Source organism: Mastigoproctus giganteus, chromosome 1 (genome assembly GCF_048544385.1).
Source record: "Mastigoproctus giganteus isolate SK-2022 chromosome 1, ASM4854438v1, whole genome shotgun sequence".
NCBI lineage: Eukaryota > Metazoa > Arthropoda > Arachnida > Uropygi > Thelyphonidae > Mastigoproctus > Mastigoproctus giganteus.
Genome location: NC_143575.1, coordinates 155740412 through 155755888, shown reverse-complemented (window position 1 = coordinate 155755888; position 15477 = coordinate 155740412). Strand labels below are relative to the sequence as shown.

The 15477-nt window shown below is 38.9% G+C and overlaps 1 protein-coding gene across 1 annotated transcript in view; it reads left to right on the top strand.

Annotated features, from left to right (window-relative positions):
• Window positions 1-14417, top strand: part of LOC150091206 (zinc finger CCHC-type and RNA-binding motif-containing protein 1-like) — a 121511-nt gene extending 107094 nt beyond the window's left edge. Inside the window, exons 4-5 of the mRNA XM_090382779.1 lie at window positions 6733-6802; window positions 14233-14417. Of these exons, the coding sequence (XP_090238905.1) occupies window positions 6733-6802; window positions 14233-14379 (217 nt within the window). The 3' untranslated portion in view covers window positions 14380-14417. The remainder of the gene's footprint in view (window positions 1-6732; window positions 6803-14232) is intronic.
• The last annotated feature ends 1060 nt before the right edge of the window (window positions 14418-15477 follow it).

The window sequence follows — 15477 nt, the reverse complement described above, 5'->3', positions numbered from 1 at the left end:
TCCAACAACTACTAGTTCCTTTGGGACCAGCGCATTCTGCCTTGGGGGTTGCCGCTGTGTTGCGTGATGACCAAGTGCAAGCTCTGTCGTCAATTTAGATCTTTCGAGGGCATCCGCCCTGTCCTTCAAACTATCATATAGGCCCATAACAACGCTGAGTTCTTGCCTGATTTCCTTACATCGCGCACACACAAAGACATCCCCCATGGCAATATCATGTTCTGTTCCAGAGAGTTCGGCAAACATTTCACAAGCCGCACATTTTTTTAAGGCTCTGATGTGTTGGAGAATCGCCCCCCTCAGTTCTTCCCCGAGTCACAGCACTCCTGCCATTTTGTGCCCGTTGCTTTGCTGCTCCAGTTTGGGGCATGATACTTTAAATTAATTAAATGTCAGTACTATGCTATCTAATAGAAACAGTGAAGCGTATTACTCTATAAATTATACGTTACAGCTACCTAACTACCTCAATTAAAAATTTGAATTCCCTACCATTATATACAAAAACAATAGCTGCAAGATTCGAACGAAATAACGGTTTTACGTATATTAAGTATTACGTATATCAACAAAAACTGTTTATCTAAATTAAAATAAAAATAACCAGCGTAACTATAAGACTATGTATTAAGTACAATATAAAATAACAATTATGTAAATAAAAAGGCAAACACTTATCGTTTTTCCGGAGCCTGCAATTCACAGCTGTAATTTTTAAAGAGAGTCAGCGCCCTCTTCCCGTGGAATATGTGGGAACGATATTCTATGGTAGGGCAGATTTGTGATTTGTACAGAGTGAATAGCTGTTTGGAAGAAAAGTAACACCGAGAGTGAAAGAGAAAACCAAGTTTTTTAGAAGCAGAGGAAGCAATATTTGTAATGTGCTTGTGCCAAGAGAGAGATTAGAAGTCAGGGTAATCCCCAAAAGAGATATATCGTCATGCCTAGAAATCGGAGTGTCACCAATGATAAGCATAGGAGCAGAAGAATCCTTTTTGTGAGATATAAGACAGGACCGAGTTTTAGAAATATTGAAATCAACTAAGTTGTCTTTGCCCCACTGGAGAATTATCTGGATATCAGCATTTAAGGAATTGGTAGCGGATATTCGAGAAGTTGAAACAGATTGAGCAGGGCAAGGTTCCTCAAAATGGAAAGTGAAATGCAATGTGCTATCATCAGCAAAACTATAGATAGGATTTCCAGTTAATGGAAGAAGGTCATTAATATATAAGAGGAAAAGAACTGAACCTTGGGAGGACACCAGCATTAGTGGAGAAATTAGAAGACAGAGAGCCATCTACCATCACCCTCAGTGAGCGATCAGAGAGGAAACTGGATAACCAATTACAAAGAACAGTTGGCAAACCATAAGATAGAAGCTTGTTTAGAAGAACTTTATGCCAAACACGATCGAAACCCTTTGAGATGTCAAGAGCAACTGCTTGTGTTTCACCGAACTTTTCCATTGAATTTGTCCATAAATGAGTAACATAAACCAGAATATCATCAGTGGATCGACACTGACGAAATCCATACTGGCGATCATTGATCAGATGGAAAGTTTCTAGGTAGTTTAAGAGTTGGCGGTTAATTGATTTCTCTGTTACTTTGGAAAGAGTAGAAGTAATTGCAATGGGACGATAATTGGATGGGAAGGATTTGTCACCCTTTTTGGGAACTGGCTGGCTGGATATCAGCAAATTTCCAAGCATAAGGAAAAACACCTTTGGAATAAGAAAGTGAAAAAAGGCAGCAAAGGACACGAGTAAGTTTAGGATTGCAGGTTTTGAGAACAAGTGGAGAAATACCATCCGGACCTAGAGCTTTCTTAGCATCAAGATTCAACAATATCCTTCTGACATCCTTTTGATGGAAGACTAAAGGAGGCATTGAATGGAGTGTGTGGACAATGGTGGGAGGTGTTTTACCAAGATCATTAATACACGAGTTGGAAACAAAAAATGGGAAGCTTGCAGTTCATCTCTATCCCTGGCTGAAGTGACAAAGGAACAATCTGATTTTGACAGAGATGGGCAAAAGTTGCGGCCAATGGCTTTGGCAAGAGACCAGAATGCTCGGCTACCATTACGGCAAGAAGCAAGTTTTCTACTCTTAGCCTGTTCAAAATCTAGTTTGGACTGATTAATAACTGCTTTACAATTGTTGTGAGCTTTGGTGTAAGCAGAAAATGAAACTGAAGAATTGGAAACTAGCCAATTACGATATGCAACGTTTAGAAGACCTTTATGCCAAACATGATTGAAAGTCTTTGAGATGTCAAGACCAACTTCTCTTCTAAATATGCTAAGGCTGTTCTTTCCTTTAACAGCCTTAGCACATTTATTGGAAAACCATGTTTAGATAAAGGACAAAATTTTCAAGTGGAGTGTGAGATAAAGGATTCCATTTCTACAAGAATAATTTCACTGACACTATCCGAGGAAACACTGACATCCGAAGTTTTGAAACAGTAGTCTGACCAAGGAAAAGAAATCTTGTAGGTCATCCCATTTTTCATTCTTATAATGCCAAACAATATGAGGTTGGGAATAGCCATGAGATAAAGGCTCCATTGGAGAAGAGGCAATCACCAAGTTGTGGTCTGATGTGCCTAAAGGACCACTTACTTCGACTGTGTACTTAGAAGGGTTGTTTGTGAGAAAAAGATCAAGTGTGTTGGCTGTGTGGTGGGGATTGTCTGGTATTCTTGTAGGTAAATGAACAATCTGTGCAAGGTCATTAGTAATTGCAAAAGCCTCAGCATCTTGACTAGCTGGGTCGGCGTGACTAGAAAACGGAAGCCAGCTGGAGTTGTGAACATTAAAATCAACCAAGGAAAATTACCTCACTGTTAGGAAAGTTAGACTGGAGAAAGTCAAGTGGCAAAGAGAAGAAGTCAAAGAGCTCCAAGTGATTAGTGGAGTTTGGAGAACGGTAGAGACAACAGATGAATTTGACACAATAGGCTAGAGAGATTTTAAGCAAGAGCAGATCAAAAAGAGGAGATTCCAAATTACCAAGTCTCTGACAGGGAATATTGGAACGGACGTATGCACAAGGTACCGCCTTCGAGGCAAAAGGAATCATACAGCGAATTGTTTGGGCAACTGAGATGAGCAGTAGTTGAATCAACCGATAATCGAGATTCTGGCAGAAAAAGTACATGGGGTTTTGCAAACTGCAAGTGGAAATGGATATCATTGAGATTAGAATTGAGACCATGTATATTTATGAAATGAACTAGTAAGTGTTTGGGAGGTTTAGATCTTTTCACAGATAAGCTTACTCTATTAGTTTGACAATTCATGGTGTATTCAATAGTAAGAAAAGTGGGGGGGGGGACATGCTGTATGAAGTAATGAAATATTTGGATATGGCATATATATGGTAAGAATATACCCACATCCTTGACAGAACGTGGCCTCGACAATGTCCCCACATACACACTACTCGGACTCCCTCCGGTCACTATCTGGCAGAGTAGAGGTAGCAAGATTATACACTAGCTGATCCGGAAGCCTCCTAAAGATTTACCAATAGGTTCGGTCCAGTGTACTAACTAGCGGCCGGCCTGTGAACACCGTTTTAGAGCTGTACCCTCAAAACGTAAGGAAGATTGGATCTCGCCATAATGTTCATCATAACCTGAAAAGTCATCAGTCATACTGCATGATGGAAGAGTTGGGGAAGGGTTGGCCGGAACTTGGCTCTGGAGAGTAAACACGGGTTCTGCCACTTCAAGCCTCCAATAAGCAAAGTGGTGGTATTGCACCAGTTGGTGAGAGTCATCTGCCACCTAGTATTGCCTGGTAACACAGAGGGGCGGCATTCCTCCATGTGGTGTGGGCAACACACCTCGACCCCTGCTTACGTTGGTTCACCCCTGGATGGTCACCCATCATCGTGAAGGTGCAAGCAGAGGTTTGGCTGTCACAGACCATCTGGACTACACTGAAATTGGGTCCACTTGACTTGAATGTCACCCAAATATCAGTTCTCAGTGTTTTAAACTCCCAGGTAGCAAGTACATCTTGTCTGGCATATCTGAGAGAATGTCTGTGACAACCTCAAGGACCAAAAAATGTTTGCAGCAAATGGACAAGTGAATTTGTGGAACCAACCATAGGAAGCTTACAATCATTCTGTTAGAAAGCAAGGTTAATGTCAATTGCTATTTGACAGTCCTGAGTGATCATCTTCATCCAATGGTCAAGCATTTCGTTTGGGATGACAGTGCTCCAAGCCAAAGAGCACAGGTGGTCACCCAGTGGTTTGAGGACCAGGAGACTGAACTTTTGCATGTCCATTGCAGTCATCAGATCTAAACCCAATGGGAACTTGTGGAATAATGTCTTTGGCAGCATTTTCCAGCTCCATCCCACAAGCAGGAATTGATCACATTTCTTGTGGACGAATGGAGTCGTATCCCTTCTGCTACCTTTCAGATATTTGTAGATTTAATGCCACAATGTATACAGACTGAACTGGACTCATGTGGCTCTCTAACACCATATTAGTGATTTTACGTTACCTTTTTTCATTGTTTTTGTCCACTATTGTATATGCTAGGAAAGGCATGATTTTTGGGCTCTTCCGCCACTGGCCACTGTTGTTACCTAATTTTGATGTTTTCTGTGAATCAGGGCATAAATATCATGCTAACTTACACCTGAAATTTTAAAACATGTTACACATGTGGAAGCAACAAGGCCCTAGCACTTAGAGAGTATTTCTTTCTGTATGCATGCTGACAAATGAATTCAAAGCACTAGGCTGAATCTGTGACAGGTGAAGGAGTGAGAAGCATCAAGTACCAGAGGTTATACTCGCTTAGATCCATCATGCCACAAGTGAAGTAGTACACATGCCACCCTGACAGTGATTCCCTACAGTTCAATAAAATTCTGTAGACAAAAGTTACTAATACAATTGGAGGCACATAGTTCCTTAGCAATAAATATCTTATGGACTGATTGAAGCCAACTTTCATCTTACTGGTGGTATTATTAACAGAATTTTATTTAGCACAAACCATACAAAACTTTTGGGAAACCACTGGCTTGATTACAGACTTTATCTACCCTAGGCTTCTGTGTTGCCTGATAATTTATATACATCCCATGCATTTTTCTTCTCTGCCACAGGTCTCATTAGTGCATCTGACATCCATTTAGGCCTAAATCTTGAATGGTATTTCTTAGTTGGTATGAAAAGCTTTCAAGCTTCCAAGATTAATTCCTTGAATTTTGCTGTTGGTAACACATCAGTTGCCACTCTATAGAAATTAAAAACTACGACCACTGTAATCACTTTTAGTAAAGCAGAAACCCTTCCCTTTACATCTTTAAGTAAATCCCACATTGGTACACTGTGATCATTGCCACCTAGTGGTTCCTTTATCTGCAAATTCTTAATGCATGAATAATCACTGCTGATAATCAGATCAAGAGTATTACTCCCATTTTTATACTCTTACTTTTGCCTTGACTGAAATAGAAAATGGATAAACTTAGTAGAAGACTGCAAATAAATTTGTACTAAAGTTATTCAGAATTGCAACGAGTTAAAATCTAGTGGTTGCATATGCAAAATGTTTTAAATTTTATTTTTTTAATGAATAGCCCAAACACAAAAGATATTAGAACCTATATTATATTTAGTACCTTGTGTGAGTTGAAGGTTTAGAGGAGAAAAGAAGGTACTTGTAGACATTAGATTGCAATTTTCAGGCATTACATGTGAAGAAAAGTTTGATGTGTGTTTGAAGTTGGATGCTGACTGGTTGGGGGTAACATGTCTGGACTGGTTTGAAAGGTAGACGGGGAATTATAGAAGCCAATTCAGAGGAACAGTACCTATAGAAAAGGCATGCAGCAGAAATAAAATAAGGGAGTGGAAAGACTTTGTAAGAGATGGGTCATTAATAAACCTGACTACCCTCTTTTGAATGGAGTCTAGAGACAGAGAGAGAGAGAGAGAGAGAGAGGGGGGGTTATGGGGGTGAGGGAAACACTGTTCCATGGTAGTGCAGATTTCAGATTTGTACAGAATGAGTAGTTGTTTAGAAGAAAAGTACTGCTGACCACAGAAGAGAAAATTTAGTTTTCTGTATTTAGAGGAAGCAATATTTGTGATTTGCTTATGCCAAGAGAGAGATTAGAAGTTAGGGTAATCCATAATAGAGATATGTGGTCTTGTCTGGAAATGTGTCAGCAAAGATAAGCATAGGAGCAGAAGAATTCTTTTTTGTGAGATAAGACAGAGACTAACCTAAGCAGACATTCAAATAATAAACTGACTAAGGAATTTAAGGATATAAATGATTTTAATGAACTAAATATTGTGGTAGTTTTTCTCTTTCACAAGCACCATAAACAAGGGAACTCAATTTAAACCAAGGATAACTACAGACTAGATGGAAGAAAATTTTCATTTTTAGTTGTATGCTTAAATATTTACTGGCACATCAGCTGCAATGGTTATAGTGTGCTAAACTTATGGTTTATTGTCTAGTTCATATGTTAATTTTGTTGTTGTTGTTGTTTGCATTTTAGCTCATGAATAAACAGCTGGTGCGATAAATGCTTCTGTAAATTTAATGTAATGAATAAGTAATTAAAGAAAAGAACTTAACGAAAAATGGTATGCAATTTTTTCCTGCATTATTCCATTGATGATAATACTAAATAAGCATAATTATATATTTTGGGATGTTTATATTTAATATAGATCTGAAAATGAATCCACTGAAGGAGAGGATCCATCTCTAGAAAGTCTCAGCGCTGCAATAAAATATCAGGTATGTTGTCTAGTATTTTCCTTTTGCAATTAAAATATGTTTTGTTTGGTGAATTTAACTATATGATCTAGTTTATTTTGATAAAAAAGGGTGTCTCGTCTACTACTGGTTGGCAGCCAGCAGAGCTTTCCACTGCTTAGTATTTATCATGATAGTTTACAGGCTCTTTTACCTTTTTCATACAGTAAACTTTACTAATTTTGCTGAAATTCTCCCATATCGTTTTTGCAAGCATATGTGGGCCAAGCAAGTAATGTGGATCAGGTTTGAATAGAAAAACTGCTTTTATCATACATGGAGCAGTGCCACCAGCAAAAATGCAGACTTTTGCATAATGGACATCTTGGTTTGGTCATAATAACTGCAGTTTTTTTTGAGAACTTTACAAGCAAGCAAATATGGATGTGTGTGTGTGCGTAATTTTCCACATACAACGGATTCAAGCATTGCCCCGTTGAGATGCACTTTTCTCTAATATCTTGATGATTTCACAAATAATAGAAATAAGATAATTGCTCCCCAAGGTAGATTTGTCTGGAATGTGTTAATTTATAGAACATTTTTTCAAGAATTGTTTTAACTTGTTGAGATGTTGCTCCTTACCAAGGCAAAGCATAGGCGATTAATGATACTGTATATATCCAGTAATAAATTTAATGACAAATGACAGGAGTAGCTTTCAGGGTAAAATGGACCCCTTCATCAGCAATATAGATTCTAATGGAATAATGATGTTAGAGACAAAATTTAATAGATGCGGAGTTGTGCGCACTGTGATGGGTGCATGGCCGCAAGATTGAACATTCAACTCATTGTTGGTGCATGAACTTCTGTGGGTTTGCTGTCAGCATTTATCCAGCTTCAAGATAGTTGTTTCCACGATAGGATGTAGCCTCATGCCCTTTCAATGATTCATGGTTCTTGAATTGCACGAAATGTTGAGTGAATCTAGCCAGAGGTGGTGGTGGTGGTGGAAGTGCTGAGATTGGTCGATCACTTCTTAATCGCATTTAAGGTCATGGTGGGTCGACCAGAAATGTTCTGCGATTGCGGAGTGGTCAGTGTCACCAAAGTGAATTGATCTGTCATGTTCCGCAAGGGGGTCTTGAAGGCGTCGCGAGCTCTCGTCTATGTAGCAATTGCCACAATCTTTGCAAGTTATGCGGGATACCACTCTGCTACGCAAAAGAGGGGCGAGCGTAGTTTTCACATTAGAAACCAGGGAACGCAAGCTCCTACCAGGTAGTTGTACACATTTTATGCGATATTTCTGGAGGATTTTTGAAATATGGTTCGACATGCCCAGATAGCAGGGAATATAGGCGGTAGGCATATTGTCATGTTGTGGTGATAGTCTCGGGCGGATTGCAAGCACTTGTCTGATATGTGGGTTGGATAACCACAATTGACCAGGTCAGTTTTTACCCTGGAAATCTCGGTCAGTTTTTACCATGGCGTCTAGCTTCCTCTGAGCTGGAATGGCTCCAAGCTCGGGAGAATAGAGTGAGGGCAGTGCTGTTGAGATGGCTAGGGACATGGCCCAATCTGTAGTTGGTAAACTGCCCACACCACCTTGGCTTATGGTATACTGAGGTCTCCAGACTTGGACCCACATGCTTTACCAGAAATCTAAGAATGGAAAGGACCCGTCTACTTCTAAAGTGAACTGGATGAATACTGATAAAGAATTGAGGTACTCCACTAGTGTTGCCTCCAAACCACGTGGGATGACGGTGAAGATGTCATTGACGTATCTGCACCAAACTGTAATATGTACAGGTGGACTCAGGAATATTTATTCCTCCATGGTGATGTTGGCCATGATGGAGCTAACAGGGGCACCCATAGCAGTACCATGCACCTGCTTGTACAGGAAATCTCCGAAGGTAATGGTGCTACCAAACAAGCATAGGTTGAGGGCAGTACTGATGACCTCTGTGGATAGCAATGTTCGGCTCGGTAGATCTGATTCGTTCTCCAGAAGTCGCTTGGTGCAGTTTATGGCCTGTTGGACTGTAATCGATGTAAACAGAGACATGACATCAGATGACACCATAATCTTGCTGTCAGCAATTGAAAGTTCTTTAATTAGGTGAATGAACTCACTGCTGTTATTGACAGTGTGGGCCGTATTTCCCACTAGAGGTGTAAGGAGTCACGCAATGTCCAGCATGTTGCAGCAGGACACAGTGGGCTAGAGAGGAATGCCTGGTTTGTGAATATTAGGTAGGCCATAAAACTGTGGTAGTTGGCAGCCTGTGGCATGCAGTAGCCGCAAAGTTGATGCCGAAATTTTCCCAGATTTGAACCATGTGGAAATTAGTTTGTTGACGTTTGACTCTAGGCGTCCCAAGACTTTGATAGGTGGATCAGTCACAGGTTCATGGACATCAGGGTCTTGTAGGAGGATAAGGGCTTTCTCCTTTGACCGGTCTAATATGACAGTGCAATGTCCTTTGTCTGCGGGGAGTACGATGATGGTGTTGTCCCTTTCTGATGGAGGAAAGAGCAGCGTGCTGCCAATGGCTTAAGTTGGAGGGGATGGACCGTGTGCGTCAGAGGATGGAAGCCATTTTGAAGCGGATCTCATTAGCAGCTTCTTCAGGGATGTTGGCTATGCCTGCCTCTACTCCCATGGCCAGCTGTGTGATCAGTGGCCTCGACAGTAAGACAGCGAACTTCATACTGGAGTTAGAACATTGAGCTGCTCAGATATTAATTGCTTGCTGCTCAAATTCAAAACAAAGGAAGCATTCTTGGTGGAATGGGTGTTCGTCCTCGAGGCGTGTTTCTCTATCTAAATTCATGAACTTCCATTGTTGTCGTGAACGGTAAGCATCAGAAATATGGTTAGCTTGACGGAAAAGAGTATGAATAAGGCTAGAAAATACCATTGGTGAGAGTCTACCTCTTAGTTCCTGTAAGAGTCTTGATTTGTTAAAGCCGGCTCTCTGGATTTTGGTGTGAAGATGACTAATCCACAATTTCAATGTTTGCAGGCTGAAGTTGAAACATGCACGATCCATGCGAATGTTGCTAAAGGGAGCCTTATAGCATAAATGTCAGTTTCAAGCTAACAAGATGGTCTTCTTTAGCTCAACACAAGTACTGTATGCATTGTAGCCATAAAAAGAATGTATAAGTACAAATGGGCCTGTTGTACTGGATGCCATTGTGTAAGGAGATTAATGATACTGTATATATATCCAGTAATAAATTAATGACAAATGACAAGAATGTAGCTCAGTAGATCTGAGTCGTTCTCCAGTGGCTTCTGGAGAACGACTATTTGTATTCGTAGGTCCCTTGAAAAGTCACTTTTTATCTTCTTACGAAGTAAGTGACTTCGTTCTTTTTTTAGTCATAATGTGCAATGTTGGTTGATGAAATGCATGTTTTCTGCATAGAACAGTAACACTAGCACATCTGGTAGGAGGGAGACTGAAGGAGCTGCCTCCAAAATGTCATCATTAAATAACAGTTTTGTTTAAATTACACATTATTTTAGAGAAATTAGGGAGGGGAAAAAAAGGTGAAATTTTTTTTTTTAAATAACCAGAATTCCACTGTACCTTTGGAAATCAAAAAGAGGTGTATAGTCATTGGCCAAACTGGCTACAGGACCAATACCATTAGATAAACAATAGAAATGGGACCAACAAAAACTATTTTAATGAATAATGGGAAAGCATGAAAGATGGACAAAAAAAGTCACCAAATACACCCACCTCTCATTGAGAGGCTAAAAACAAATTAACGTTAAGTACCAGTAGTGCAATTATTAACACATTTGTTAGTTCTTGATGCATCAGGCTCTGTGGCTATAATGCACATATGGTTAACTTGTTCAAGTTGGGCATTCTGTAATAGTTAAACTTGATTGCCTTAGTTTTATATTTGATTATGAATAACCCATTAATTTCAGATGAAATACTTCAAGCATACTATTATCATGAAACCTTCAACCACAATGTATTAGAACCTATAGTAGTTAATGAATATTGAGAAGACAGCAGGTACAGACATTAGCTTGAATTTCTGTAGATTGTAATTTTCAGGAATTACATGTGAAGGAAGAAGAAAAGTTGAGTGTGTGTGAGTTTGAAGTTGTACAGTAAATGGATGCTGACTGGTTGGGATACATGTTTGCACTGGTTTGGAAGGGAAAGGGGAAATTATAGAAGCTAATTCAGAACAGTACCCATGGAAGCATCAATGGAAAAGCCATGCAGCAGAAACAAAATGTCTATGAGACAGGAATTGTAGAGACTTGGTAAGAGATGGGTCATTAATTAACCTAGCTGCCCTCTTTTGAATGGACCTTAGAAGCCCAAGAATGGTTGTGGGAACATTATTCCATGGTAGGACAGAGTTTCAGATTTGTACAGAGGGAGTAGCTGTTTAGAAGAAAAGTAATGCCGACAGCAAAAGGCACAGCCTACCTTTTCAGACTTTTTTAGATTCAGAGGAAGCAGTAGATTTTTTTTTTTTTTTTTTGAGATATAAGACAGGACTGAAATAAATTAATTTAACTTTAGCCCATTGGAGTTACTTGGAGATCAGTATTTAAGGAATTGGTGATAACATAATAACATAAGGCAAAATATCACCAGTGGATTTACCTGATGGAGTCCGTATTGATGATCATTGATAAGATGGAAGGTTTCGAGATAGTTTACGAGTTGGCAGTTAATGGATTTCTCCATTACTTTGGAAAGAGTAGAGGAAGTGCAGTAGCATTTGTCATTGTTTTTAGGCTGGATATGAGCAAACTTCCAAACAGAAGAAAAACACCAGTGGAAATGGTGGTACAGAGCAGGAATAAGCTCAAGAGTGAAGACTTTGAGAAAAAATGGAAAAATATCATCAGGATTGAAAATTCCTCTGCCATCCTTTTGCTATAAGACCACTAGAAGCATTCAGTGAAGTGTACTGGGAACATTTGGAAGTGGTTTATCAAGATCGATACAGGGGTTAGCAGAAAAGTAGGATGTCAGTAAGTTATTCTTAACTTAGGAAGCAATAGAATCATCAGATTCTAACAGAGGTCTGAGTATAGATGGTCAAAAGTTGCGAACAATAACTTTGACAAGAGACCAGTTATTGCAGAACCCTAAGCATCTTGGCCAGCTGGTCCATGTGATCAGCAAACCAAAGCCCACTGGAGTTGAACATTAAAAATCACCTCACTGTAGAAGATTCAGTTTCAAAAAAAGGATGTCAAACTTCCAGGTGATTAGTGGAGTTATGAGAGCAATAGATGCAACAGAGATCCAAATTACTACATCTCTGACGGAGAATATCAGAGCAGACATGCACAAGTACTACCGTTGAAGCAAAAGGAGTTATACAGTGAATAATTAGCACAACTGAGCTGAGGCCATCTATAATTTGGATTCCATCAAAAAAGTATGTGGGGCTTGGCAGAGAGTGGAAATGCGCATCACTGAAATTGGAACCGAGACTGTGTGTTTGGGAGATTTAAATATTTTTACAGATAAGTTCTGTTAGTTTGACTATTCAGGATATACCCAGCTTTTGAGATAACGTGGCCTGGACAATGCCCTCCACATACACACACCACTCAGACTCTCTCCAGTCACTATCTGGCAGAGTGGAAACAGCAAGATTATATGCTAACTGATTTGAAAAAGGTTTTATTGTGAACGCACATTTATCAGGAGCCATGTTTCTAGAAATGAAAGATAACTAGTTTCTCAAAAACATCCATCTCCAAAGGGTGCAGAAAAACAATGAACCTTAAGAATGAAACTGTCATACTATAAGGAGGACTGTACAGAAAAATAGGACACCCAGTGTGCAGCAGATAACCAAGCCCAGAACTACTCTATTTCATCACATACCATATACAGGAAATTGAAGAATTGGGTATTGGCAGTAGCCTGCATATTCAGAAGCCTCTTTTTTTTTTTTTAGAGAAAAACAGAAAAATCAGCTTGCAGTGGTGCCAAGAACATAGCGACTGGACAGTGGAAGAAAGTTGTGGTCAGATGAATCGCGATATACTTTGATTACACTGACGGTTGGCAGAGAGTATGGTGAGAACTTCACAAAGCGATGGACCCTGCTTGGCTTGTTAAAGCAACCCAAGCATCTGTAGGGTGCTATCATGGTACGGGGGCATGTTTTGTTTGCATAGAATGGGTCCGTTGATACCAGTAAAAAGTTGGAATGTCATCTAGGGATTACCTGAATTTTGTATCAGATCTACTGCAGTAGATCTGATACAAAATTCTACCCTGCAATGTTACACTTCTGTCTCGAAGGTGTTGGTCTCTTTATGGATAAGCACATCATGCCAGAATGGTCCGGAGAACATGGAACATATATACATGACCTTCCCTGGCCTCCCACATTCACCTAATCTTGATTTTACCGAGAATGTGGGATATGATGAAGAATGGGTGTATAACACAATATTAAGAAGAGTATTTCTTCTAATGCTGGGAGCCCAGGTGTCCTAACACCAGACCTTTAATTTGAAAAATATTGGATCTCAGAAAATCATAAATATCTAGTAGTCCAGCTGGACTAGTGACTAAGAGATACATGCCAGATTATGCTTTGGCATAACTGCTCAAGGGCGCCTCCGTAGTCAGGTGGGAAGGAGCAACAGTATGTAGCGCACACACACTTCTTGATTAGACCGGGGTTCGAGCCGGTCACCACCAAATACGGAGGATGTGGAAAGGTCAGGGAATGACCACCGCATATCCCAGAGCAATATGGCCTTAGTTGCTAATGCTCCTAAAAACCAAACAACAACAATATAACTGCTCAAATATTTTCAGTTCTCTGTGAATCGAGTCCTATCTTTCCAGGTAATCATCCCATAGTAGATCTTATGCACTCATATCAGAACTCTGAGTAACAAGTCCATTAGGGTCACATTCATTTCCTTAAACTAGGCTGTTAAACATATATTTGTGACAGGTGGAATTGTCCTACTGAAAAATATAAGGTCTTGCACAACTTGCTCTACATTAGCTTTTGTGATGAATGGTGTGTGGGTAGTAGCTTACTTTATGGAACCCCTGTTGATAAAATGCTCTGTGTATGATATTTGTGCATGCACAAAATTTCTAAATATTTTAAGTATCATTCTAGATCAGTGGTTCCTAACTTTTACTACTACTCATAAAATTCCAGAATTATGGGTGCCATTCTGTATACAGAGTTGAATACTTCAGCACACCAAGTATCAAAATTCTCCTTTTTTTTTGTGTAAATAAATTGAATTTCTAGTCCTTTCCTTATTTCCTTCTCTAATTGGTCACTGCTTGTGAGAATGCTGTAATATGATTTCAATGAATTATCAGGCCTTTATCAGTTTTGTTCTTTTAATACAGGTGTGTGTTTACTCTTCTAATAATAATGTTTAATATTTCACTTGGTATGCTATATTCCAGCAACAGAAAATGGAAGAGGAAGAATACAGGTTCAGAGTAGCCACTGGTGCCTATGATGATCCATGTTCTAGTAACTCAGCTGCAAAAAGACGCAAGATCAAGCAGAGTACATACTTTAGTGATGAGGAAATAGAGGATGATGATTGATGATGCAGCCTGACTGTGCCATATTTTTTGTATATATGTGTATAATTAATTTTTTTTTTTCATAAGTAGAATCAATTTTATGTTGTAGTGCATGAATATTTGTTCTTCAATATAAAAGTTGTGTTTCTATATGAAGTTTAAATTTCTATCTTTGCATACAGAACTGTACAGTGTCTTGGTTTTTCAGAAAGAAAGATGAGCACAATATATGAAACTGAGAATTGTGGCTATTCTTCAACAGACAAAAGAAGAGGATATGTTGTATATCCAGTAACAGTGAGAGCCAGCACAGTCTGGATAAACAGCCTCACTGCTCTATAACTTTTAAATAACATCTAAGATGTCAAGGGGAAGCTCCCACCATTATATATTCACTTAGTTGGTTCTAGTGAGTGAATGAATGCTAAAATTGACGTCCATGCTGATCACATGTAAAGTAGAAATCTTCATTAATGAAGATCAGCAGCACAACAAAATCCTGATAAGAATGAATACAGTTTTAACAATAATTTACCATAATTCCCAACCACCCTTATTATTATTAGTGCTTGGGTAAGTCTTGGCAAAAAAATTCAGTATACCAAATTATTTTCAAAGTCCCTTATGCTTAAAATATATTGGTTTACAACAAAAATTATTGGAAAAATTATCAACGGCAGCATGTAGCTCAACATTGCAGATACAGCTGTTGAAGAATCAAAAAAAAAAAAAACTTAGTTTTATGTTTCACTACAAAAATTCATTCTCAGATGCTATTGTGTTTTTCACATTTTTTGAATGATTTTTTTTTTTATTACTCCTGCAGTAACCACATGTGAATTTTGATATTATTGCGAGAGGAAAAAAGTTCAATAAAATAAAATTGAAATGTCACTTTGTGAAAATTAACAATAAATTTTATAAACTGTAATTTTCTTATAAAATAAATGTGCTTTAATAATTACTCTCTGGGAAAAATATATTTTTACTCAAATTTTTACTTTAATGCTTTTAAACAAAGTTTTGCAACTAGGGAACCGAAATATCCAGGAGTAACAAGATGGTGGTGGTGGAGGGGAATGTAAAAAATGAATTTTGGGGTTCTGAAGTCAGATTTTC